General features: G+C 43.9%; 1 protein-coding gene across 1 annotated transcript; it reads left to right on the forward strand.

Annotated features, from left to right (window-relative positions):
- Positions 1 to 660: 660 nt before the first annotated feature.
- On the forward strand, positions 661 to 27779 carry LOC145395002 (uncharacterized). Its single transcript, XM_080268747.1, has 4 exons — positions 661 to 847; positions 3167 to 3335; positions 26615 to 26718; positions 26899 to 27779. The coding sequence occupies exons 1-4, from the start codon at positions 661 to 663 to the stop codon at positions 27777 to 27779; spliced, it is 1341 nt and encodes a 446-aa protein (XP_080124873.1).
- The last annotated feature ends 75 nt before the right edge of the window (positions 27780 to 27854 follow it).

A 27854-nucleotide genomic window follows, 5' to 3' on the forward strand; every position in this document is an offset into this window, starting at 1 on the left:
CTCTGAGTTAGTGTATTTTCTTGAAGAATGAGGTCCAGGCCTTTTGGGATGAGCTTTAGGTAAGTGACTTCCCCTCTGACCAGGTTTCAAGCAAAATGGATCCCCAGAGGGCCGTCCCCCATGGGAACGGCAGCCTCAGGGTGTCCCATCCAAAGCTCTCGGGAACGGCCATTTTTCCCACTACGAACACGAAATTTTGCACCTGGTATAGCTTTACTCATGCCAGGTTATGGACATGGTGCAAACTCTGATGGCTGCTGGAGGAGGCCTCCGGTGTTGCTGAACCAGAATTTTCACCCAAGGAACATGAAATTTTCCATATTGACAGATGTTCACTCGGGCCACGTTTTGGAAATGGCGGAACCACCGAGGGCCGCCTTTCATGGGGAGGAAGGCGACCTCAGCGGTCCTGTTGAAGCTGTCATGCACGGCCATAATTTGTAATCCTGAAACACGAAAATTTGCATATTGGTAGGCGTTTACTCCGGTCACATTTTGGGCAGTATGGAACCTCAGACGACCACCCAGAAACGGCGGGATGGCCGTCCTCAGAAGGGATTTTTTTTTTTTTTTTACCTAATAACACGAAATACTATACATGGGGCCACGTTTTAGGTAGGGTGACCCCAAAAGCCACCCACAAGGAAGGGGCGGCCCCCGATGCCCCTGATCAAAGTCTTCATGCACAGTCATGCTTCTTGGGAACATGAAATTTTGCATGCTAGAGGCGTCCACCAGGGCCACATTTTAGTTGGAGTGGTTTCCTCAGTAGCCACCCCTCACGGGGAGGACTTCACCCAGGGGGAACAACGGCATACAGTTTACGAAGACATGCCAGATTTTGCAAGTAGTAGACCTTCACCCGGACCAGATTTCATAGAGGGTGGTATCCCCGGGGTTCGCCCCTTTGCCTTCCCCGTAAATGATTATTTCTTTTCACAAACAGTATTGCAGGGGTGAGTGTGATTATCAGGGTTGTCCTTTATCTTGTTTATTTACGGTACGTCATTTAATGGTATTAATGGGGTCATAGGGCAGACCACACAGACACAAGTTTTGAAATCCTGTGTTCTTGCATGCTTCCTAATTTTCATGGCAAATTGCTCATGTGTACGTCAGTTTACTGTTGCTGTGCGGAGACCATCCTGAACTCCCTTGTAATTGTTGACAATCTTTGATAATGATTATTCTTTTTCATGGAGAAAGAAGGAACGAATGACGTGAATATTCTTAAATATTGCCCCATCTAAAAACATTCAAACAAAGATAAAGTTAAATTGAAGTGACATTCATGTAAAGATAGCCTGATATATTTCATGTACTGTATAAGACAGAAGGTTTTCCATCCATCCATCCATCATCGAATCCTGTGTTGCCCCATGAGGATCGTAGGAGCCCGGGGCTAGGCAAGTTGGTCCTGACATTTAAGATGAGTGACCAGCCTCACACATGCCTGAGTGGCATTACGTGAGCAATATACCCCAACCACCCCTTGGATATAAACCTGCATCGGCTCAATCCGATTGGTGCACTTTAATTACCCACTAAACCACCAGGCGCCACAATTTGGTTATATATTACCACCCAGCGTAGTATATGGTTTCCTGGTGTACGGGAAACCATTTGGCTTATCACTCAGTGCAGAGTCACCCACAGACAGAAGGACAAGGAAAGAACGAAGGAAAGAAAGGCACAAGAGGAAGGAAGGCAGACATCTAATGCAACACTACATCAAGTGAGTGGATGGTGAGCGCCCTCACTTACCACGAAATTAAGTGTTATGAAGACTGCGCCAAAATTCGACTGAAATGCAGATTAATTTTGCTGAAAAGATTTCGACTGAAAGGTGCAACACTGTGTAAACAGACTGATGCTGCGTTCCCGCCTTGGTGTGGGCATACAACAGTTCAGAAAAAAATTTCGAGTTTAACAACATAGTAATGAGAAATTGAGGCAACACTGCGGTGCAAAGAAAGAAACTGTTAGAGATCTGTGAGAAGAGGGGAGTTAATGAGACGGAAAGCCTTTGATTCCGCCATGTCTAGAAGTGCTGTACGTGAAAAGCATCCTTTCCTCCCATCCCCGCTGCCCCATCTCACACACACACACACACACACACACACACACACACACACACACACACACACACACACACACACACACTGAGAGTAGGTTACTTGTATGTGTTCTTATCATTATTGTTATCATTTCTGAAGAGGTAATATATGTGAAGTACAGCAACATATCATCCCTACAGAACTAGCTGCAGAAGAGTCCTTGCAGTTAACTAAGCATTATTTCCAGATGCTTTCATGGCAAATACTCAGACGATGTTGCATCCATTGTGCCATCTCTCCTTGCTTTCCCCCGCACTACACGGACAGCTGTTAGCGCTCATGAATGAACTGTCACACAGCCATATTGCAGAACTTTTGCCTATCAGAATTCTTTTATTCCTCGAACTGCATCTCTTTGGAACTCGCTTCCCCAGAGTGGTTTCCCCCCAAACTTCAACCTACGGCTGTTCAAGTCCAACTGCTACAGATTTTATATGCATGGAGGACACACGTAATCTAGTGTATGGATTATTTTTTATTCATTTGTTTTCCTTCATTTGTTATTTATAAAGCAAGAAAACAATGTGCCAGTGTGCAAAGACGGTGCAACTAAGAGAAATTAGACCACTGAAAGTACGTTACATATTGCAGTGGAGAAGTAGGGCCTTTTTATTATTATCTAGAATATGGAAGTTTTTTTTTTCGACGTTTGTTCCATATTTAATTAAAATTGGAAACATGGACTGAATGGCTCATGTAGATCCTTCCAGTTTATCCATAGCAGACCGTAAAAATATTATGAAGAAACAAAAATAAATTAAAATATAATTTCAGAGCTTCTTGTACCACCTTGTTTAGGCAGTAAAGGAAGTCTTTGCAGCATAACCTACTTGTAAGTAATTTGTTAAGACTGTCGATTTAGTGAATTATTTGACAGGAAACCTGGTGCAGTCCCAAGCATCAGTTTTCCATAATGTTGTTAGCAGACAGATAAACAGATGGACAGGCAACCCTTACCAAAGATATAAACTCCTTCGCTGAGGGATCACTTTATCAGCTGATATGTGCTCTTAATGTGAACTTGGTACATCCGATGTCTGACGCGACAGGTACGTTCTTCAGCTTACTTAGCTTAGGTATGATTGTACAGAACCCAGCACAGTCGTTTGTGTTTTTGTGCCTGCGACACCAGGAATGTGGTGGCTCGCTGTGTATTTATCTCCTGATGCGTGAGTCCGGGGCTTGGGGCTCGAGCCCACACCTTGGAGAACATCTAAAGTGTGCTGGTTGTATGTTATTTCGTATACTTACATATGTTCGCACTCTGTCGGACCTACTGATGACTACTTTTACCAAACAAATATAGCCAATCCAACACCTCGACTTTGATGTGCATTACTCGATGTACAGTAATCCCAAACCTCATGAGGAATAGTTAAACCTGGCTATCACTCTCCCTCATATAAGAAGGCCTGGTCCTGCAGTGGATCTAATACAGATATTGATACAGATACAGTTACATCCTGTATATCGGCGACACCATAAAAATTAGATAACATCAAAGAGTATGTTGAAATATCAAGATTAAATATATTCATTGCAATTACTTCCTTTTCTAACAAATAAAACACGGTATGGGTGTTTCTCTGTGTCAGGCTTCTGCGGATTGAACTGGCCTTATTCTAAACAAGAACACACGGTAAAGTGCATACTATCCCTGCAACCCTTTTATACCTGTTTATACAACCACTCGTGCGTAGTGCGGACACCTGAAGCGAGGAAGGAACTTCAGAACCGTATGTGTATTTTGCAATACAATGTTCATACACGTTGCGCTGAGATACTAGTAAAACCTGTTCCCAGTGTTTAAGTAGAAAATTATTCCCTGCAACTCGAAGTTTTATTTACCTGAAAAATTTACCTGATATATATTATGTGAGCATTACATTATACCCCATTCACTCCTTGGATGAGCCACATCCATTTGGAACCCAGTAACCCACTAGACACTAGGCATCCATTTAGTTATGTGGTTATCATTTACCACCCAGAATAGTAACTGATTTACCATTCAGTGCAAAGTCACCTAAAAGTTGCATTATATCCAATGAGTGGATGGTGGATGCCCCCAGCAAACACAAAGTAGTAATTCACGGTAAAAAAAAAAAAAAAAAGTACATTATGGCCATAGATAGGTGAGGTGATGATTCAGTGGACGAAGTATCTAACATACAGTAGTTGTTTCTGTATTAATGTATAGCAAGGAAATACACGAGTAACATTACAGTGTTAGTAATCATCAAGAGTAAAGCTACAAGACATAACAAAGAACGCTTATGCAAGGCTGAATACGCCTGAACCGGCGTACATGTTGTGTGTGTGTGTGTGTGTGTGTGTGTGTGTGCGTGTGCGTGTGCGTATGTGTGCGTGCGTGCGTGCGTGCGTGTGTGTGTGCGTGTGTGTGTGTGTGTGTGTGTGTGTGTGTGTGTGTGTGTGTGTGTGTGTGTGTGTGCTTGCATGGGCAAGCGTGTGCATGTGCGTGCGCATGTGTGAGCTGGCCTTTGATATTTGACCTTTGAGCATGGTACAGGTCAGGCCGGGTCAGTTTATGAGAGGTCAGCTTGAGAGCCTGCATTAAAAATAGAACATGACCTATTACGCTCACACCCACCCCACCCTTGCGTGTGTGTGTGTGTGTGTGTGTGTGTGTGTGTGTGTGTGTGTGTGTGTGTGTGTGACCTTTCATCGCATGCAAGGCCAGGACAGGTCAACTGACGGATAAAATGGTTAGGGAACAGTGGATGATGGATGGAAGGGAAGGGAAAGGAGGGTGGGGGCAAAGATGGAAAAGGAAGCAAGGGTTTGGAGGAGAGGTTGGGTACAAGAGAAGGTGGGGGGGAGAAGGAGAAAGAGAATGGAGGGAAGGGAATGGGGGAGTGGAAGGAGGGGAGGGGAAGGGAGATGGAGGTGAGAAAATAGGAAGGGGAAGGGGAAGGGGAAGACGGAAGAAGTGGGATAGAAGGAGAACAGAGGCAGAAATGGGGAAGATTAGGGGATAGCTGGAACGGGAGGGAGAGGTGGGGATGGGACAGATGGAAGGGGAGGGGGATTAGGGGAAGAAGATGAAAGGAAGGAGAAAGAAATGGGAGGAAATGGGTGGAAGGGGAGGAGAAAGAGAGGAGAAAGATATCAAGAGGATGGATTGAGGGTAAAACATTGTTGTCGAAATCCTTCCTAATCCGACTCTGGTTAACGCTGGTTGGGTTAAATGGGCATACTCTCCATTTTTCTCGGGACTCAAATCAGAGGATAAAGTTGTCTAGGCTTCTCTGCCCTCCTCGTGCGTCAGAAGAGCTACGAGACTATTACACTAAATTCTGGGGCACACCTTTTACTATAATTCTTGCACTACTTTCTTGCACCACATCCCGCACAACATACTATACACATCGTGCAAGATATTTTTTACGTCACACCTTGCACTATGTTCTTCACCACAACATACACCACAATCTACACCACATCCTTATATCACATTCTTCAGCGCCTCCCACACCACTGTACTCTATACCACATTCAGCACCACACCCTACACCACATCTCACACTACATTTACAGCACATCCTTACATCACTTCCTACATAGCATACTTACACCACATCCTACACAACACCATATAGTATATTCTACAACACACCCTGCATCATCCCTGCATCACATCCTTTCACAATATCCAACACCACACCACATCCTGTGCCACATCCTACATCATATCACGATCTACATCACATCTTAAATCATACACATCGTACCCACACCACACCCTACACCACATATCCTACGACACACCACATCATACACCAGTCACATCCTAGACCACATCTTACACCATATGTTATATCACATCCTTACACCACACCAAATCTTAAACCTCACCGTACATCACATCCTACTGAAAACAAATCCTACACCACATCCTAATCCGCACCACGTCCTACACACCGTATCCTAGAGCACTTGACATACACCACACCACATCCTACACTGCACTGCATCCTACACCACATCCTGCACCACACCCTTCACCACATCTTACGCTTTATCCTACACTACATCACATCCCACACCATATCCTACAGTGCACCGAATCCTACCACACCCTGCACCACACATTATCCAGCACCACACCCTGCACCACACTATATCCTGCACCACACTCTTCACCATTTCCTGCACTACATCACATCCTACACCACACTATATCCTACACCACATCTTACACAATATCCTACACTACACCACTTCCTCACTATATCCTACACCACACCACCTCACCATATTCTACACTACACCACATCTTACCCAATATTCTATACTACACTACATCCTTACCATATCCTACACCACACTATAACTTACACCATATCCTACATTGCATCATATCCTTAATACATCCTTCATCACACGTTATCCTACACTACATCTTACACCATATCCTACACTGCACCACATCTTACACCATACCCTTACTACTGTACACCAAACAGTATCATACAGCACATCACATCCTCACACCGTATCCTAACTTATTACTCATGCTATGCCATACAACATTCCACATCCCACCACATCGTACGCCACACCACATCCCACACCATACCATATCCTGTAATACACTAGGTCCAACAACACACTACATCCTACGCCTCACCACATCCTGTGTCACACCACATCCCACATTACACAGTATACAACACCAGATCCTTGCCTACACAACATCACACCTAAATCACATCCTTGCACCACACCCTACACCATAGCACGCATCTCATGCAGGAACACACCATATTCTGCACCACACTACATCCTTACACCACATCCTGCATCACACACTGTTCTTACACCACATCCTTTTTACTACCATATCGTTACACCACGGCACATCCCACACTACATCCTACAGTAGGCACCACATTGTATACCACACCACAGTCTGTACCACACCACATTCTACTTCACATCTTACACCACATCCTATACCACATCCTACATAAGATCTTTACTTCACATGCTGCACCACACCACATCCTATACCACATCCTGTACGATATCCTACACTCCACCACATCTTACGCCACACACATCCTATACCACAAGTTACACCACACCACTTCCAACACCAAGTTCTACTCCACACCACGTCCTATATCACACCACCTCCTTCTCCATGCCACATCATACACCAGTCCTTATTCTACGTTACATCAGATCTTACACCACATCCTTACACCACATCCTTACGCTACATCCCTATACCAAATCCTACACCACACCAAATATTACACTACACCATTATGCTTTACATCAGATCCTACACGTCATCCTCACGCAGTCTTTCTCTCTCTCTCTCTCTCTCTCTCTCTGTGTGTGTGTGTGTGTGTGTGTGTGTGTGTGTGTGTGTGTGTGTGTGTGTGTGTGTGTGTGTGTGTGTGTGTGTGTGTGTGTGTGTGTGTGTGTGTGTGTGTGTGTGTGTGTGTGTGTGAAGTGCTACATAGTTTTCTTAACCCAAAAGAATATGCCCTTTGGATATGTAGGGTCGGTCAAGGTGGGTTGTTATTCTTTTTTCTTTTGTAACTCCTTCAACCGGTGGGCATCACTTTCAGCTAATTTTTATGGCTGTATTATTAGCCCTTTCAAATCGATGACATATTTTTATATTATTTGCTACCGCTATACGATTTCATTCAGATTAAGGAGAGAAATGGTTGTGGCAGGGTTAATGGAGGCTGTATTTGATCCCGTCACTATACATGATGTTTCCATATATAACGAAACAAAAGCACGCGGGGGCAGAATGCTAATCGCCCGCCAAAATATGTTGTTGGCTAAGGTACAAGTTACCAACAAACCAAATTTGAAGAGAATTTGCTAAAGTCTACGGAATTTAGTCACCGCGTTTCACAAGCCAGTCCATTAAATGAAAGAAAAGCATCCGGGAGCCGATTGCTAATCGCCCGCCAGAATATGCTGTTAGCCAAGTTACAACCAACTTATAACTCAAATGTGAATAAAATTTGCAAACCTCTACGGAATTCAGTCACCGCGTGTTTCCCCAAAAGCCGATCCATATTTTAAAAACTAGTTAACCTTAGGTAGCCATTTTGGTTACCTTGGCTTTGACCCCGAGTTCCCATTTTCGAACTTGTCCAAGATTTTGGCCATATCTTGTTACCCTGAAGGTTTCATGTTAATAGCTCAGGCCGTTCATGAGATATAATTGTGTAAAAAGCAGATGATAAAAACAAGTTGACCTTTGGCAGCCATTTTGGTGACCTTGACCTTGACCCCGGGTACACATTTTCGAACTCATCCAAGATTTTGGCCGTATCTTGATGCCCTAAGGGTTTCATGTTGATAGCTCAGGCCGTTCATGAGATATAATGGTGAGAAAGGTGGGCGGAAAAAAAAACTAGTTGACCTTTGGCAACCATTTGGTAACCTTAACCTTGAGCCCGAGTGCACATTTTCGAACTCGTCCAAAATTTTGGCCATATCTTGATACCCTGAAGGTTTCATGTTGATAGCTCAAGCCATTCGTGAGAAGTTGGGAACACACACACACACACACACACACACACACACACACAATCTATATCTGCTTGCCTTGCTAGGGGGGGAGGGATAACAAAATTGTCTGCAGATAGTAAGAATTGGCTGAAAAAATACATCATTGGATTCATGGGGTTCAGCCGCCTGTCGATAACAAAAATAATGATACAAAGACATTAGTAGTAAAAGCACTGGAAATAGTAATAGTTCTCTAGTATTGCTGACACTCCTACTACTACTACTTCTGCTAGTAGTAGTAGTAGTAGCAGTAGTAGCAATTGTAGTGGAAGTAGCAGTAGCAGTATTAGTCGTACGTGCAACTCCAGGTTCAGCTGAACGTGAACCTGGTGGATTGCAAACGCAATTGCCTCCTTCCACATTATACCATCTTCCTTTCGGTGGAGCGGGAGGGATAGAGGGACGTTTGTATAACCAGGCAGCTCCATCGCCCGGCCATAACGGTGCTACCACATGAAGTTGCCCCTCTCCAGCACCGATGCCAAGAGGTGGTGTAGTGAAGGGGTTATTTGTAGCCTGTCGTGTGTCTTGCGTGAACGGGAAGAGGCAGGCTGGAGAAATAAAGAGGAGCATCGCCTTAACCACTACTCCCCCCACCACCAGCTTCCCACCCCCCTCGACTTTTCCCCAGTTCCCTCCCCTCCCCTCTCCCGTCCCCTCACCTACTCGCTATTCTCCCTCCTTCCCCCTCCTCACCTGGTCCCAGTCTCCCATCCCATCCTCTCCCCTGTCCCCCAGCCTCCTATCCCCTTCCTTCGCCTCCCCTCACATCATTCCTCCCTCACACTCCTATTCTGCTCCCCAACTTCCCTTCCCCTCCTCTCCCCTCTCCCCCTCAGCCTTTCCTGCTTCCAGCCTCTCTTCCTCTCCCTTCCCTTGCCTCCAGTCTCCCTTCCTCCTCCCTTCCCTGCCCTCAGCCTCTCTTCTCACCTGCTATCCCCTCCCCTCTCCTGTTCTCTTCCTCTGCCCCCTTTCCCTCACCTCACCTGCACAGCTTTCTATCTCTGGGTACACACATTAGGCGCTCATCTGATTACTGACTCGTGGGACATGGGAAGGAAGTATTATTATTATTATCATTATTATTATTATTATTATTACAGTATTATTATTATTATTATTAGTAGTAGTAGTAGTAGTAGTATTGTTATTATTATTATTATTATTATTATTATTATTATTATTACAGTATTATTATTATTATTATTATTATTATTATTATTGTTATTATTATTATTTTTATTATTATTAATATTATTATTATTATTATTATTTTCATTTATTTATTTATTTATTTATTTATTAATCTGTCTATATATTTATCTCTTCCAGAGCTTTGTCTTCAAGCAAGGTTGATCATCGGAAGCACAAGGTAAGTTACAAAATTTATTCATCAGTATAAGCTACACTGCTGAAAGAAGCGGATGATCAGCGGGCTTTTATGGATTATGTGTCAGTGGATAGGCGTGTCAAGGAAAGGTTGATTGATATGAGTGTTCAGCAGAAGGGATACCTGACCATTTTTCTTTTAATCAGTTGTGAAAGCATACAAATAAATGGCTGGCAGAAGAGGAGGGACTTGTGTGTGAAGGAAGTAATTAAAGTGAGTGCAGGGATTTCAAGCTGGCCTGAGAAAGGAGTGACTGAAGGTAAGAGATAATGGATTAACAGTAGAAGAACGGGAACTGAAGCAACTTGTGCTTATGAGTGACAGGGTATGAAGAAAGTAGGTTCTAGGAAAAGGAGGAAAAATTACTAAATGGAGATACGATGAGGTTAGAGATGTAGCTAAAGAGAAGTGATTTTTTTGTTTTGTGTCCGACTCTGGGCATAGGCTTCACAGCCTGCTCCCAAGGCACACCTCTACATGTCACCACTTCGGCGCTAACAACCACCGTCCAGATTGAATACATGCTAGGGCTGTCTTATACAGGACTGGTGTATTGGCATTAGCGGGGGTATTTTTACAATATGTCGGCGGGTCTTCCGGTAGATCAGTAAAGTCTGTTTTTATTAAATTCGAATCCTTAAACTGTTCCCTGCCCCAGCGGAGATTTGAACCAGGGTCAGGTAGGACTGCAGGCCACCTCTCTACCGACTGAGCTACCGCTAACACTAGAGTATGATGCTAATCATGAAGAAGCGTTGTGGAAATGATGTAGAACTGCAACATTCTTATGCTGCCTTTGTGCTGCATGAAATAAGGTACAAAAGAATGAAAATTTGGGCCAAAAGAGAATGGACGTATTGGAATGTCTAGCACTCTTTCGTAGCGATATATTTCCCGTATTACGCCCGTATATTTTCTTTTTTCCTACTTATGTTTAATACTAGAACAGTTGCATAGACATCATACAAGAGAATCCCAACGTGCCATACCCAGAGATAAATGAGTAAAAAAGTGGTGCTACAGAGTCTTCAAAGCTGACGAGAATACAGGCCAAGGTGTGTTAGCTTTAGGTGAGAGGAGGCTTAGGCAGCACTGTAGATAATCAAGTGTGAAAAATCAGCAGGAGTGGATAGGACTGTGACAGATTACCTCAAGAAAGGAAGGCAGGGAATTAGTGTTGTGGAATGGTGACTTTTGATTGTACGTTGGGATTATGGCGTATTATCGAAAGGGTGGCAGAGTTCGTGTTATGTTACCTCTGTATAAAACTAATACAAACATATGAATGTATTATAAAGCTGAATGCGGAAAAATGTAAGCAAGCACATAGTTTTTCAAGATCCAGCCTCCTCAGCACTTAATGGAGTGTACACAGCAACGATAAAGAATGGCCAGACATGCTTTACTTCGTATCATCACGTGCTTCAGAAAACATCGTCAAAAACTGGAGGCCTCTTCACACGTTCATGCTCTGTGTTAAAAAATAGAAAAAATGTAAGAGGAAAGCACAGAGTTGAGTACATGTCCCCTGAGTAATCTTAATGAGGTGTATGGCAGACTGGTAATTGGAACAGTTCTATAAAGTGCAGAAGACTACATCAGGGAGGAGCAACAGGGAGATTTTGGGCTAGCGGGAGGTATATGGATCAGAGTTCGTGTTTAGAAAGGATCCTTACCAATTTCTGCGATAAACAAGTCTCCATTCGTTTAATATTATCACTTTTTTTGTAACTCTCAGGAAAGACATTTTGAAGTGGAGGGCTTATACATAGTTGTCTGATTTAACGCTGTCACCATCATCACCATCATTGTCATCCTTAATAACCATCTCCATCGTCCTTCCTGTCACCACCATAGCTTCAACATTGCCATTATCACCTCAGCTATCACTGTGACATCATCATCGTCATCATCATCATTATTATTTGATTCTTCTTCTTCTTCATTATTGTCCTTCATAATCATCGTCACTATCATCAGCATGGCCACTCTCACAGATCTGCATCAGGATCACCACTTATATCATCACTGTCATGCATACGCTGTTACCATCATCACCACCACCACACCTAAAATCATCATCATCATTACCACCACCTCTATTTTTATTACTAGTAACATTACTGTCTCATGTCTTCACCACGAAAATCATCACCACCTCGATTCTTCCATTTCTAATATTCTTCTTACATTATCATTATCACCACCACTATCATCGCTGTTTCTGTCACTACTACCATACTGATCACCATTGTCGCCACCATCACCATTATCAACACCGTACCGCAACCACCACCAGGAGCATCACAACCATCATCATTCACCCCATTATCATCATCACTACCACAATTGCCACCATGGTTATCCGTCACCATTTTCATCATTACGACCGTAATCACCAGCACTGTCATCATCATCAACCACCGCCACCACCACTGTCCCGTCAGTCACCACTCTCACCACCACCATTATCATCACCATCATTCCCATTATTATTGCCATCATTATCATCACCACCGCCTTTTTTATCATCATCATCATCATCATCATCATCAACAGCACTGCTTATTATTACGTCTGTTAGATTCACCACCGTCATGACAACCATTATCATCACCATCAGTACAACCATCGTCATCATCACCATCATTATCAGTACCACCGCCACCATTACCACCACCACCACCTTCACTACCATCATTATCAGTACCACCGCCACCATTACCACCACCACCACCTTCACTACCACCATTATCAGTACCACCGCCACCATTACCACCACCACCTCCTTCACTACCACCATTATCAGTACCACCGCCACCATTACCACCACCACCACCACCACCTTCACTACCACCATTATCAGTACCACCGCCACCATTACCACCACCACCACCTTCACTACCACCATTATCAGTACCACCGCCACCATTACCACTACCACCATTATCAGTACCACCGCCACCATTACCACCACTATCACCATCACTACCATCATTATCAGTACCACTGTCACCATTACCACCACCACCACCACCTTCACTACCACCATTATCAGTACCACCGCCACCATTACCACCACCACCACCACCACCACCTTCACTACCACCATTATCAGTACCACCGCAACCATTACCTCCACTATCACCATCACTACCATCATTATCAGTACCACTGTCACCATTACCACCACCACCACCACCACCACCTTCACTACCACCATTATCAGTACCACCGCCACCATTACCACCACCATCACCATCCCTGCCATCATTATCAGTACCACTGTCACCATTACCACCACCATCACCGTCACCATCACTGCCATCATTCTCAGTACCACCGCCACCATTACCACCACCACCATCACAATCCTTACCATCATTTTCAGTACCTCCGCCACCACCACCACCACCACCTTCATTATCAGTACCACCGTCACCATTACCACCACCATCACCATCACCACCACCTTCACCATCACCACCATCATTATCAGTACCACCGCCACCATTACCACCACCATCACCATCACTGCCATCATTATCAGTACCACCATCACCATCACTACCATCATTATCAATACCACCATCACCATCACCATCACTACCATCATTATCAGTGCCACCGCCACCATTACCACTACCATCACCTTCACTACCATCATTATCAGTACCACCGCCATCATTACCACCATCATCACCCTCTCTACCATCATTATCAGTACCACTGCCACCATTACCACCACCATCATCATCACCATTATCAGTACCACCGCCATCATTACCACCACCATCACCTTCACTACCATCATTATCAGTACCACCGCCATCATTACCACCACCATCACCTTCACTACCACCATCATCATCACCATTGCCACCATCACTGTCACTACCACCACCACCACCACCACCACTAGTCCCAGGTAAAATGCAGCAGTGTTTCAATAATGTTATACGTTTTTAATGGCTGAACACAAGATTGTTGAATGTATTTTTGAGAGATAACTGAAAATATATATTGAACTGGTGTCATTTCAGTTTTTTTTTTTTTTTTAACAGTTTGAAGGTGTTTTTTTTCCTGTTTTCTCCGTTTTTCATTTTTTTTTTTTTTTTTTGAGTGGCAGATGTTAGGGGCGGTTATTATTTATAGGTTTGGTGCTGGAGTGTGTGTGTGTGTGTGTGTGTGTGTGTGTGTGTGTGTGTGTGTGTGTGTGTGTGTGTGTGTGTGTGTGTGGATTTAAGAATTTTTGAGTGCATGAGAGAGAGAGAGAGAGAGAGAGAGAGAGAGAGAGAGAGAGAGAGAGAGAGAGAGTTAACCTTCTCATGGTCAGGTTAACTCTATTTAGGCTAATACCGTATGATTTAATCCACGCAAGGGTGAATGGTAGGGGCCTGAGTGTGTGTGTAAATACCGTCTCCACAAACCCTCTCACGGTGGGTTCAACTCCACTGCTTTCATGAAGGCTAACACCGTGGTATTATATTCATTGAGGGTGAGGCATGGCAACCTGAGAGAGTTTATATAAATGTGTGCTTCATGGGTCTAAATGTGTGTGTGTGTTGTGTGTGTGTGTGTGTGTGTGTGAATTCAGAGCACGGAATGATGGTATTTATCTTTTTCAAAAGTTTATATACAGCTGCCTGTGTGTGTGTGTGTGTGTGTGTGTGTGTGTGTGTGTGTGTGTGTGTGTGTGTGTGTGTGTGTGTGTGTGTGTGTGTGCGCGCGCGCGCGCCAGTAAAGTGCATTTGTGAACGCGTGACGAGCAAGCGAGCGTTTGTACATACGCCTATCATCATAGTTTCATCTTGGTGTACATTTTCAACATTTCTGGTGAGGTAGTTGAACAATAACAGAAGAATAACTGAACTAAAATATTTACTTTCTCATGTTTTGTCTCTCACGTTTTCTTTCTGGATGTCCATATAGCGAGGCGCCTTAGCTTTTATCGCATGCACAATGTTCATTTCTCCTCTTCCGACTTGCCGTGTCAACGAACTGCGTCGGTAAACGCTTGGCTATTGATCGAATGATAAAACCCAGAAATGGGGCGATTACCCTTGTTGAATTCACCCCTTGAACATGGAAATAACGTTCATGTTAAATTATGAGTGTAATATTCGATATTTAATTGTAAGAACTCGTATAAGATAACTTAGTGTTACTCGTACAACAGGAAATCTTTTTTATTCAGTTTCATGATGGAGTATGTCAGTTGAAGCCCTCAGTACATTCCCATGGAAAGCTGGGATTCCAAGGGGTTTCTTTGGTCTCATGAGTAAATATATAGCTAACAACAATTTTATTGAATTTATCTACTACCTGCTGAAAGAAACTCTTCTCTGTCTCACATAGAAAAGTTATTAGCCTCTGAATACCATCGCGGTCGGGCCGTTTCGTGTTGGACCGGGCAGGGTCGTGTCGGGCCTCTTATTTCTCAGCTGTGCGTAGAGTAAACATCTCTTCGCTACGCTGGCTTGCAACCAAGCCACCCACACAGCAGCAAATCCCTGAGGTGCATTCATGTGTCTTGTATAGTTGGCTTTAGGGGCGCATTACTGTGGGGCAAACATGCAACTCTACACGTGTAAATCTGATGGCTAATTCCATGTAAGTGGCTCCACATATGTAACTTTATGTAACTAAATCTCATTGCTTCCTCCAGGCACCTCTCTCTCTCTCTCTCTCTCTCTCTCTCTCTCTCTCTCTCTCTCTCTCTCTCTCTCTCACACACACACACACACACACACACACACACACACACACACACACACACACACACACACACACACACACACATAATATATATATATATATATATATATATATATATATATATATATATATATATTTATTTATTTATATACTGTATAGATAGATAGATAGAGATTCAGGAATTACAGTAGGTGTTGTCTGACAAAAAAAAAATAAAATAAAACTAAAGCAGTAAAGAGTGTAGTGGATGATAAGAAGGAGTGGAAATAGATCATTTTCTCTATTACCGCCATTCATATTTAAAAGTCGGTAACCTCTGCGAATCGGACAGAATAGAACAGTTGTCTTAGTATTACATCAGAATTACCTCCTGAAGTTAGTACGTCAACTCCCGGAACAATGTATGACTTGCAGTTGGTCAAGTCTGAAGCTGTCGTTCTTAGTTTGTATTTCCCACTGCCTATGAACTCGGTCTTTTAAACGAAACCTTGAATTATTATATTCTTTGTTCATTATATTTTGTTGTTTTCTCTGGAAGGGTTTGCTGTCTGTAAACCTCTGTTTTTTGTATTTACGCGCAAGAAAAACTAATTCGAAATAAGTAACATTTTAAGTAATTTCATTTGCATCTTTTTGTATCTACGTAAGTACTCCTGAATAAGTAATTCCAGATAAAATAACTCAACGTAAATAACTTTGTAATTCCCATATGTACCTCCATTTTAATTCCAGATAGTTAACATTTCGGTAGCTCCACGTAAGTACCTCTTCATACGTAATCCCACATAGTACTCTACATAGCTCCTAAAAAGTAACCTCATATAAGCAACTCACTTAAGAAACTATAAGTAGCCCCACATTGGTATTTTCACACAGACATCTCCACGTAAGTTATTACTTGTCCCCGCCCCGGAGGGGCTCGGGGACGGATATTGTTTTCACTCGGTTTGTCTGTCTGTCAGTCTGTTAACAACTTTACGCGAAAACTACTGGTGCGATTTTGACAAAAATTACAGGGATGATGAGTTATAGCCTTTTGATCACCTGATCAAGTTTTGGGCCAAATCAGCCGTAGGCCCAGGCAGCTGGCACAAAAATATGTAAAAAAAAAAAAGTAAAAAAAAATCGCTTTTCCCCATAACTCCTTTCAAATTCGTCGTATCGACATGAAGCAAAAACCTGAATGTGCATCTTACAAGTCTGCATCCTATAATATGCCTCATTGAATCAGGGGGGTCACCCCCAATTAGCCGTAGGGGGGGGTCAGTGTCAGGTGAATCGGGCCTAAAATTTCAAGTTGGCATGAATGGTCAGTTTTCACCCTATTTACTCCAAATTTGATGTGCGACATCTTTCACTAGATATCCTGTTGCGTTTATACGTCAGCACAAAAATGACTGCCGGGGACAGGTTTGCTGTGCCTTGGCACCGCTTCTTGTTGTTGTTGTTGTGTAACCCCAATCTGTCTGAATCGAGCAACTGCCCCTGCACGGCCGTCCCATCTTGTGAACCGATGTTCCCTTACAATGGACAACGCCCCACCACAACGAGGCGTGGGGAAGAAAGTAGAGTTTTGGTTCCTAGATGGACGACGCATCTGCATCTCCTCCCAGTTAACAGGGGCACCAAAGTAGGCTCCACATCACCCCACTATTTGGTTATATGATTTCCACCCAACGCCATAAATGGTTACAGGAAACCTCTAAGATTGTCACTTAGTGTAGAGTCACCTAAAGTGGAAAGAAGAGTAATCTAAATGACCGGGAGGATAGGAGAAATAGGAAGAGAGGAGAGCAGACACTGAAAAAGAACGATAAAGGTGAAGGAAGAAGTAGGTCGCACATCAGGTGAGTGGATGATGGGCACCCCCACCTTCCACCGGCTCCATATAAGTAACCCCACATACTTCCACGTAAACAGCTCCACAACTGACACTACATGATTGACCCCCCACATATAAAGCTTTACTTAATAACTACGTAAAGATAGCTCCCACAAGTAACTCCACAAGTAACACCTCATAAGTAATCCCACAAGAAACTTTACATAAGTGACTACACAAAGTTAATTCCCACAAATTACTCCACTTAAGTAACCCCACCTCATAATTCTTCATAAGTATATCTGTATTAGTAACTCGAGGTGAGAAACTCAAGTGCGGGTACTTCAGTAAAGTTAGGAGGGCAGTCAGTAGGTGGGGATAAGGGTAGCAATAATTATTTTGGTATGATGTTCCTCAGAGAGAGAGAGAGAGAGAGAGAGAGAGAGAGCGCAAACATCTTCTTAGTTCATGCGTATTAAATAATGGAATGAAGGAACTGGAGCTTTCTTGTTTCCTGTGATGATACTGGTCCCGAAAAGGTCTCGCTGTCTCAAGATAGGATAATGATGATGATGAGGAGGAGCAGGAGGAGGAGGAGGAGGGGGAGGAGGAGGTGGAGGAGGGGGAGGAGGAGGTGGAGGAGGAGGACGTAGAAATCATCTCCATCCCATTTTGTTAATCGGAACTTTTTCTCATACTTCCTAGTTGATTTAAAAAAAAAAAGTGACAGTTATGATGATGATGGCTTAAAATTACACAGGCTGATCCATATTTAGAAAATTATTAATCTCTCTCTCTCTCTCTCTCTCTCTCTCTCTCTCTTTTAATCGTACCGTCCTTCTTTACGTTCCCTTTGACGCCTGCTGGACTAGTGGCTAAAACATCTCAGAGGGACTGACACGAGCACAGGATCAGCCCCCAGGAGGTGTCTGTGTGTTTTTTTTTCCGGTCATGCAGTGCCATCAAGTGAAGCAGACTGGTTATAGGGCCTTAAATATACTGGACTACGTAGCCAAGCCCAGGGTCCCTGAACCTCAGCTGGGGTAATATGGACTGGCCTGTTTTATCGTCTTTTCTTCAGACTCTCTTGTTGACCTCATGACATTTAAGGAGCTTGCAGATGGAAGGAAGATGAGTGAGAGTGGGATTGGAGGAAGCGTCTGATGGTGGTGGTGGTGGTTGTGATGACGATGATCATGGCGATGATAATAATGACGATAATGGTGGTGGTAGTGGTGCTGTTGCTGATGATACTGATGATGATGATGACGACAGCAGTAATGGCGATGTAGATAATGATTCACACCCGCTGATCGACCACAGGAAGTTCAGAAATCTGTTGTGGAAGAGAGATGAACTGAGAGCTGTGAGTGAGAATGATATTTAAGGCAGCATGTAGGTGGGTTCGAGCCGACCATATGCTGAGGGAGAGACTGGCGCTGATAAAGGATGTGTGCCAGAGAACGAGATTGATAGATAGATAGATGGATTGACAGGTAGATTGATAGATGGATAGGTTGTTAGATGGTTGGGTATATAGATGTAGACAGGTGAATTAATAAGGTCAAGCATATAGATATAAACAGATAGCAAGATATATAGATATAGACTGATAGACAGAACTAGGAGTGTTTTAGTTTAGTCGTCTTAATGAGTTTCATGGTTTTTGTTAAAGCTTTGGAACACTTGATCCTCTGGTTTCATTTTTACTGGGTCGCAAGGGAAGCTGAAACTTCCATCATTTTTACGGCACCCATCTTTGTCGGCCATTTTTTTTTTCCGTTGACTTACTGAGGAAGCCAGAGTTTCCATCAAATCCAATACACTTTTTTGACGTGGTTGTGGAATTCGTAAAGATTAAGAAAACAACAGACAGAGGGCCGCTTCTACGATTAATTTGTTCGCTCTACTCGTATATCAACGCCGCTGTCATCCAGTTCTTTACCGCTTCATCCAGAGAGTAGGGCCCGTGGTTACTGTATTTAGCCCCAACATTTAAGATGAGAGTGACCAGTCGCCTGTCCCTGAATGCAATTTTTAATAGTTAATTCCAAATTCCCCTCGGACATAAATCTTTCTTGGACACATGTGACTGGAGTGCCTTAACCCACTAAACTACCAGGCATCTATTTGATTATGTAGATACCACCCAACATATTAAATGGTGTCCTGATTTAAGAAATCATTTGGCTTGTAACATCACTTAGAGTCACATGAAGGTAGCATTACAGCATGTGAGTGGATGGTAGGCACCCCAACAAGGTAAGCTTCACTAGGCGACTATGGAACTCGTATAGGATTCAATAACAAATCTTTGTAATAATGCTGTTGTTAATGGTTCGTGTGTTCACCAGCGTCATCTCCAAAGGCGATTGTGGAAGGAGAAACAGAGGCGTTTATGTTGGTTGGTTGGCATGACAACAGTAAGCAGCAGCTGTTGAAACGGGCCTCACACAACACACTGGCAAGGTTATAGTCATCATTATCATTGCAATATCTCTGTTTCCTGTGTTCACATGGGTTGGGAAGTTTTGGAGTAAGCCTTTTAACACTCCCAGGCTCCTGTATTCACTTAGCTGAATAAATCGTACAATGTTTGCTGAAATAGAATTCTCGGATTGTTTTAGTATGTGGGCTTATATGATTCACTTGGTTTAATAAAGTTGCCTGGCTTAAGCTGGAATGAAATATTAGAGCTGTGTCGACTATTGAAGAGTGAACTATCTTTCCGTACTGTCAGAAAAGAAGGAACTCCCATGCTCTTCTCCAGCCTCCGTGTCGTAGGAGCTACAAGGTCGCTTTCTAAAGTCGAACAAAAAAGGTAAAAATTCAAACAAAAGGTCAGGTCACATATACAGGATGGTCTATATCTAACGTTTCAATTCCACTCCGCCGGACGATTTCTCGTGTATTGAAGGGACAGCGCCTTCAGCGTTACCAGCGTCTGTCGTCTATCACTGAGTCATATCCAGGTACTCCCACTAACACACTCACATCCACACCAGCAGACTGAGCCATCCCCGCAAGACATGAGATACTGCATATATCCTTCCCACGTTAGTCGGTGTCTTTATCAGACAGTATTAAGTCCATTGTTGTTGTTGTTGTTGATGATGTTGCTTAACACAAGTCTGTATAGCCGAGCAGGCTCGTCGACCACAGGCAAGCAACTGCTTCTGTGGGACTGTCCTACAGATACAGTATATTCATACATCGTGAGGGGAATCAACGCCCACTCGTGGTAAACAGCATCCCATAAGGGTCAAATCAGGGTCTTTCCCACGACGAGGTGAGGTGCAGGATAATATGAGGAGGTGCACCCAAGATGGTCTGCGCCACTACGTGTAGGCTCCACTGCAGAGCCCGCTGTAGGACTCCGGAGCTTCCCCCCGAAGGGAAACTGATAGGCAGAATTTAACCCTTCCCCATACTGATGAAATGACAATAGGGAAGGATTTCTGCAGGAAGAGTAATGGATGTGAAAAAGAAAGTGTTAGGGCTATGACTGTGTGGTAGAGTACAAAGGAGTACAAAGGAAAGCAAACAGCAACAGACCTTATGGTCCTTTCGTGTCTGCATCACACCGATGGGGTGTGAACATATGTATGAATATGAAAGGACACGTTTCTAACGTCCGCTTTAAATTTCTGCTACGAGTGGGGCTCACACATCGCGAGACGAGTATGGAAACCACCAAGCGACCACAACTTCCTTTCTCGAAATTACTGACCGTGATGTGATAGTACTTATTATTACGAGCGAATGAACGATGTTTACTCTGTTAGGTTTGAAAATGAGCGCCCAGCCTGACCCGACCCGGCCTGATCCAACCGTCAAGCTAAGCAGAAGCTAATAACTTTACTCCTGTGTGAAGTGAAATTGAAATTCTTTCAGCATAATGATACATTCATTCAGTAAATTCTGTTATCAATTAAAAATTCACCTATAAAGGCGTAGGAACCCCTTGGAATCTCAAGTTTTTCAAGAGAGTGTTCGGCTTTAATCAGTGAACCCCTCACTGACGAGATCAAATAAAAAAAGATTTTCCGTTGTAACACTGTATTTTGGGCGTCACCTTTAGCAGTTAAATATCGGAGCTTCCGCCTATAATTTTATATCAGAGGGAAATTGTGATAACTTGGCTCTTGCTCGCTCGTTACGCGTTCATAAAGCGCACTTTACTAGTTACGATAATTGTCAAATAATGCTGCTGTTATATCAGTCCCTTACCCAATTCTTGATTGTACCACCAGTAGCATGAGGCTCCGCGACTAGGCTGGGTAGTCCCAATATTTGAGGTAGGTGACGAGTTACTCTTCCCTGACTGGCATTATCAATAAATTTCAGCCTTTCCTCGTTGGAATGCCTAAACTCGCTAGACTGCCAGGCGTCTGTTTGGTTGTATTGTTACCACCGGGCTCCGTAAATCGTTTCCCGGGTTCCATGAATCCATCTGGCATGTCACATTGTGTAGAATCACTGAAAGGCAGCATCACGTGAGTGTACAGGAGGCGCCCTCACCTACCACAAAAATAATGCTACTGCATGCATAAACGATTAATGTCGCAGCTTGCTTGGCAGACTGCTTCTTTCAGACATATTAAGTTTCGCGTTTCAGATTAACCATAATGATGGTAGGCAGTGTTAGTGCGGACATTGCAACAGACTGACTAAATTCACGCTGCTCACCCACCCACACCTCCTCAGGTCCGTATTATCTTCGGTTAAAGATTTTCACCAGTGTCTTTTCCTCACCAGTATATTTATGCGTGTTATCATACATGTCAGTTACGTATAGCATGTTAGTACTCCAAAGATACAAACAGCATGGAAGAGAAAATAAAGGTGTAATATAGAAATAAATCGTTAAGGAAGTAATACTGGAAGGCTTCCTTACCTACCACAGCATCACAGCCACACGCCACGCCTCTCGTATACTGGAAAACAATATTGGCAATCCCACCCAGCAGACAAAGCCATAGGGATATGAGTGATCTGTTAACTCCAAGGTGTAACAAACTCCAAATAAAGTTGAGAGTGAGAGAGAATTCATAGTGAGGTCATGGGGAAGTCAGTGGAAGGCGATAGGTAGAGATCCGTGGTTTTTATTTGCGAGGAGAATATTGTTATCTCCACACCTGCTTACTACAGTCGTTTTTTTTTTTTATGAGGGATCTGCATCACTCACATGACGTTAATACTAAGTCGCGGTTACATGAAATTCAATCCGTCTTAATCATGAGGTAGAAATGAGTCTCCATGGTTACTAGTCAAATCAGCCCTTCAGTCTGACTACACTTGGCCATCATCTGAGCTGAAAGGGGTTAGGGATCTTTGTCAAGTAAAAACAAATCGATTATAATGACAGGGGATCGTAATGGAACCAAATTTGTATTCCCCTATTGATTCATCATTTATTGCCTCAGCAGGAACGTCGGGGCACAAGACTAGGCTACTCATTCTGGATAATAGTTGAGGGTGACCAGCCGCTTCCCCTGAATGGCATTACATTAGCAGTAAGCCTCAACTTGCCCTTGCGTTGAAACCCTTATGGGCTACATACTGTCAGAGCATATTAACTCCTTAGACCACCAGGTGTAATGGAATATGATAAATATTTCTACGATCATACAACATAACTTCTGCAATCATAACACATTACTGCAGTTATAACCCATTTCTGTAGTCATAACATTTCTGCAGTCATAACACATTACTGAATCACAAGACTTAGTTTTGCGACCATAAAACATATTTCCACGGTCAAAAGACATTTCTGTGTTCATAAGACATCTTTGCGACAGTAAGATATATTCTTACGGATCAAAAGACATTTCTGCGATCGACCAGCCACGCAGCCATCCCACACGAGTCATTCAAAACAGGATAATGATTTCTCACAAGCTACCTCATTAGCATTGTTGTTGTTGTTGTTGTTGTTGTTGTTGTTCTTCTTCTTCTTCTTCTACTTTCTTCTTCTTCTTCTTCTTCTTCTTCGACGTCGTCGTCGTCGTCGTCGTCGTCTTGTGGCTCTAAGCTCATCTGGACATGAACCTGGTTGGAAACAAGTCACTTCAGCCGGGTGCCCCCAGAGATGTTTTGTAGATGTTATGTTGAATGACTGTCTGTATTGTGAGAGTGAAGTTCACGAGGCATATGTGTTGTGTTGTGAGGGGCTGCATTCCACTGAGGGCTGTGAGTGAGAAACATTTGGTCTACCACCATATTCCTGACCCTGCCCTGTTACCTTGACTTTTGGTAGAGTGGTCTCAAAATGAAATAACTTTATCCTTGCCAGACCTTCAACATTTCCACCAAGTTTGCCCAGGTTGGATCAAAAGTGATTATGCTAACCTCGTTCTGTGGCCTTGAACATTTACGCATTACTTTCAAAATAAAATGACATCATCCATGGCCAAGCTTAAGCACTTACATCAAGTTTAGTTCAGAAAGAAATAATGTGTGATGATGGGCCGACCTTTTGATCTTGCCCTGTGATCTTTACCTCTGACCGATTGTTCTCGAAACTGAATCACTTCATTCTCTGTTCACCCTCAGTCCTTCCACCAAGTTAGTTGACCTTGCCCTTGACCTGCATATTACATTTTTCAGCCAAAATTTTATCAACTGTTGCCCTGATGCCCCTCAGTCATTATCCAAATATAATTCTATCCAATTGTTTTTCCCTGATATTACCAACAGACAGACATGAGGACGAGCAAACCAAACCGAACGCATAGCCCCCTCTTGCTCCGCGCGAGGGACTAGTAGTGCTTGTCCCACGTAATCTCTCAGGAGTGAAAACAGTTTGTCTTCTATAACTCGCCCTTAAAATAAAGTCGTCTGGCGTTACCTGGATTAGAATGCAAGAATTGTCCTGGCTGTGAGGGGGCTAATGGAAGGTAAGGATACATACGGCTGACACTGATGCTGTGTTGTTGTGCAGTCTCTGGCAGGAAGAAATAGATTCCATAAGACTGTGAAACTTATATCGTTTTCTGCAAAGTTGGTAAAAAGTAAAAAAATGCAGGCATCATTTTATTTTTGGACTGGATTTCAATATTCCTTCACAAAATGCCTAAGATACACAATGAATATTATCAGTTGTTATGATTCCCACAGAAGCCTAGTTGACTGGCCGAAATAGACACTAATTCATCCTAAAAAAAAGAAGAAAAAGATAAAGAAGAAAAGGTAACCTGATCTCACTGTAGGGGATTGTGTCGAAGGAGGGTAGAGAGATGTAAGAAATATGGTCAGTCCCTTGTAGTCTTGAAAAGAAAAAAATATTGTAATAATAATCCGAGGATAAGCGCACTCCCAAAATATGTTTGTATATAAGCATAATAGCCTACGTAAATTTTTTTTTTTGTCAGTATTGCCTCTAGTGTCGTGGCACTTATTTTTTTCTCAGGAATGAATATACTAGTATTGGGCATACTTAAACCCTGTAGCACAAAGTTGTAATAGTAGTAATATTAGTAGTAGTACCGGTAGTAGTAATAGTAGCTGTTGTTGTTGTTATTGTAGCAGCAGCAACAGCAGCAGGAGCAGTAGTAGTAGTATAGAAGTTGTAATGCTCCTACAGTCCACCAGCCTCCTTGACGGTGGACAGGGAAGGAGTTAAGGTATGTATGTACAGTATAGCTGGGCAGTGAAGCTACCCATTCTATCGGTGCCACCACTTGAAGGCAGCCTCTTTCCAGCACCTTTCAAAGCAACCGATCACCACAATTCGAGTTTCGTTTAGCCACTTCAGTCCGTCGACGTGTTTTTTTTTTTTTTTATACTATTTTCAGACGATTTTTCAGGTCAAGATGGATATTCCCAACATGAAGGGTTAGACTAAACTTCATTAACCCCACCAGTACGGTGGCGCTCTCGTAACCTGAATAGCATAATCATGGAATAATAAAAGTGACACAGAAAAATACGTCATCTTACTGAAGAGAGTATTGAGATGATGGAACGCAGCAGAATACGATCCTGTGGGTACAGTGGTGATGCTCCAATTGCTTGGCCGCGATGCACGATGTCTATACACTACGAGTATGTTGTTCAGTGGCAGACGATATTACTTCAGCCTGGTGATAGCCACTGCATCAAAGCAGGCAAGACAGTGTCTTGGTTAACGTTGTGAGCTAAAATAAAGATCACTATACTTTATTCTAGACGATTTTATTCGGGTAAGGAGAATCTGAATGTTAGCCTAAGTATTATGGGTTTACACATTCTTGCCTCTTCCTTAGCCACATGTTATAGCGACTTATTCATATCGCACCTTAGTACTCCCTTGCAGTTTCATTAGATCAGTTTTTACCCTTTAAGTACGATGATATTTACTGTATTGGTTTATTTTTATTTACTGTATTGGTTTATTCTTGCTACTGCCACCTGATTTTATTCAGCTTAGGAGACACTTTTGGAGTAAGGGGTTGCCTGTTGCCCTCGTTAGCTTGTTCAGTACTTGTATTCTTTCCCAAGTTGCATAAATCGTGCGTTCGGTGTTACGAGTACGATGAAAAAGATGTCATCTTAGTGAAGAGGTTAATAGGCCTATGGACAAAATTAGCATAAAAACTTACAAGAGAATATTTGCCCTTCAGCCAGAGGACGTAGTTTTTAGTTTCTTCCTTCTACTGTACCTCCAAACAATGAACCTACGCGCAGTGGCGGTGTACCCTGGTGGAGCGAAGCAACTGCGGTGTTCACCCTGGAGGCAAACATACATACTCCTAGTCATTATAATGAAGTAAGTGTACCCGTTTTACTCCGGCAGGTTTCTTCAAAGCTGAATAAAACTGTCAAACAGTGACAAGTATACAATACAAAAGTTCATCGTACTGAAGGCTTTAACAAGTGTTGCTCTGCCTGATGCTTATGACAAAGACATCTTCGTAAAGCATCGTAATTTTCACAATGTCCCTTTGTTAAATGATGTACAGGATATGTTCTGCCAGGATATGTGCGATGGTTGAGTGAAATCTGCCCGTGCTTCAGGACTGCGCCACATCATTTTTGCAAAGTTAAACTAGATCTTTGTGTCCATCCTTGGAATTGCGCATCAAGTGTGAGGCTGGGCGAGCGTGTTGCCTCAATGCTTCGTTAACACCTTCTGATCGGGTGCGGGGCTGCCGTAATTATAGGCTCCGGTTCCTGGCCGCGCCTGAAGACTGTGAAAGACTCTGGCATGATTAAAAAGCTTGTGTGAAGCCCCTGCGTGTGTGGCTGTGGGGGCGGGTTGGGGATATAAGATGTGGGATGGTGCAGGTGTGGCCAGGCAGCTCCCACCAGCATCAGCACCAACACCTCATCGGCGGCGGCACAGCGGCACGCCACCATGACACACAACCTCTTACACCTCCTGCTGGCCGCCGCATCCATCCTGGCCGCCTCCACCGCCGCCTCCACACCGCAGGACACCGGCGTGGGCAAAGGCGTCGGTGATCTGCATGATGCGGCGCCGTGGGTCACGCCGCAGTGGTGGTGGCTCAGCTGGCTCCTGTCCCTGCCCCGCCGACACGCCACCACCGCCTCCCAGCTCACCGACTCTGCCTCAGATGAGGCCACCGTGTCCGTCCTGCTGCCGCTGGGCGCACTGCCACCATCACAGGCCACGGAGCCACCCCGCATGGCCAAGCGAAGCGAGACCTGCAAGGAGGAAGGGGGCAGACGGTGCCGACGGGGCGTGACGCCTCGCCTGGCGGGAGACGAGGTACGGCAGGAGTGGAACATGGAATATGTGTCCGTGCCGCAGGCTATGGTCAACTTCTCCCAGCAGCAGCAGCGGGCCGGCCAGGACATATGCCGCGACCTCTCAGTGCAGCTGTTCAGCGTGGACCTTCGGCCACACTACTTAGAGCCATTGTGGGTGCGGGATACGCCACACCTGGGCATGTGTCCCTCCACATTGCAGGTGCGACACTTGGGCCCACACGTGTGGCCACCATCCGTGGTGGAGGCACGCTGCCTTTGCCAAGAGGAACCATGCTCCAGCCTGGGTGCTGACTTCAGGTGCCAAGCAGTGAAGCGGCCGGTGAAGACGTGGGTAAGGCGCCACGACCACCAGTTTGCGTCCGTCCAGGAGATGGTGTCCGTCGGCTGCGTCTGTGTCCAGCGCATCAGCCACGACGCACGCTACTTAGCGCCAGCTCTCCAGTCTTAACACCGCACTCCACCACACTACCCCTCCAGTCACATATAACCCGCATCCCACCTCTCCCTCTACATAACGGTAACC

The sequence above is a fragment of the Coenobita brevimanus genome, chromosome 29 (genome assembly GCF_032717465.1).
Source record: "Coenobita brevimanus isolate Jiangsu-jjx chromosome 29, ASM3271746v2, whole genome shotgun sequence".
Taxonomy (NCBI): domain Eukaryota; kingdom Metazoa; phylum Arthropoda; class Malacostraca; order Decapoda; family Coenobitidae; genus Coenobita; species Coenobita brevimanus.

Excerpts from the sequence above, each read along its gene's own strand:
- LOC145395002 (XM_080268747.1), top strand. The coding sequence starts at position 661 with ATGCCCCTGATCAAAGTCTTCATGCACAGTCATGCTTCTTGGGAACAT. Across the intron at positions 848-3,166 it reads AGACATGCCAGATTTTGCAA|GTACGTTCTTCAGCTTACTT; the intron begins GTAGTAGACCTT and ends CTGACGCGACAG. Across the intron at positions 3,336-26,614 it reads CACCTTGGAGAACATCTAAA|GACTGCGCCACATCATTTTT; the intron begins GTGTGCTGGTTG and ends CCCGTGCTTCAG.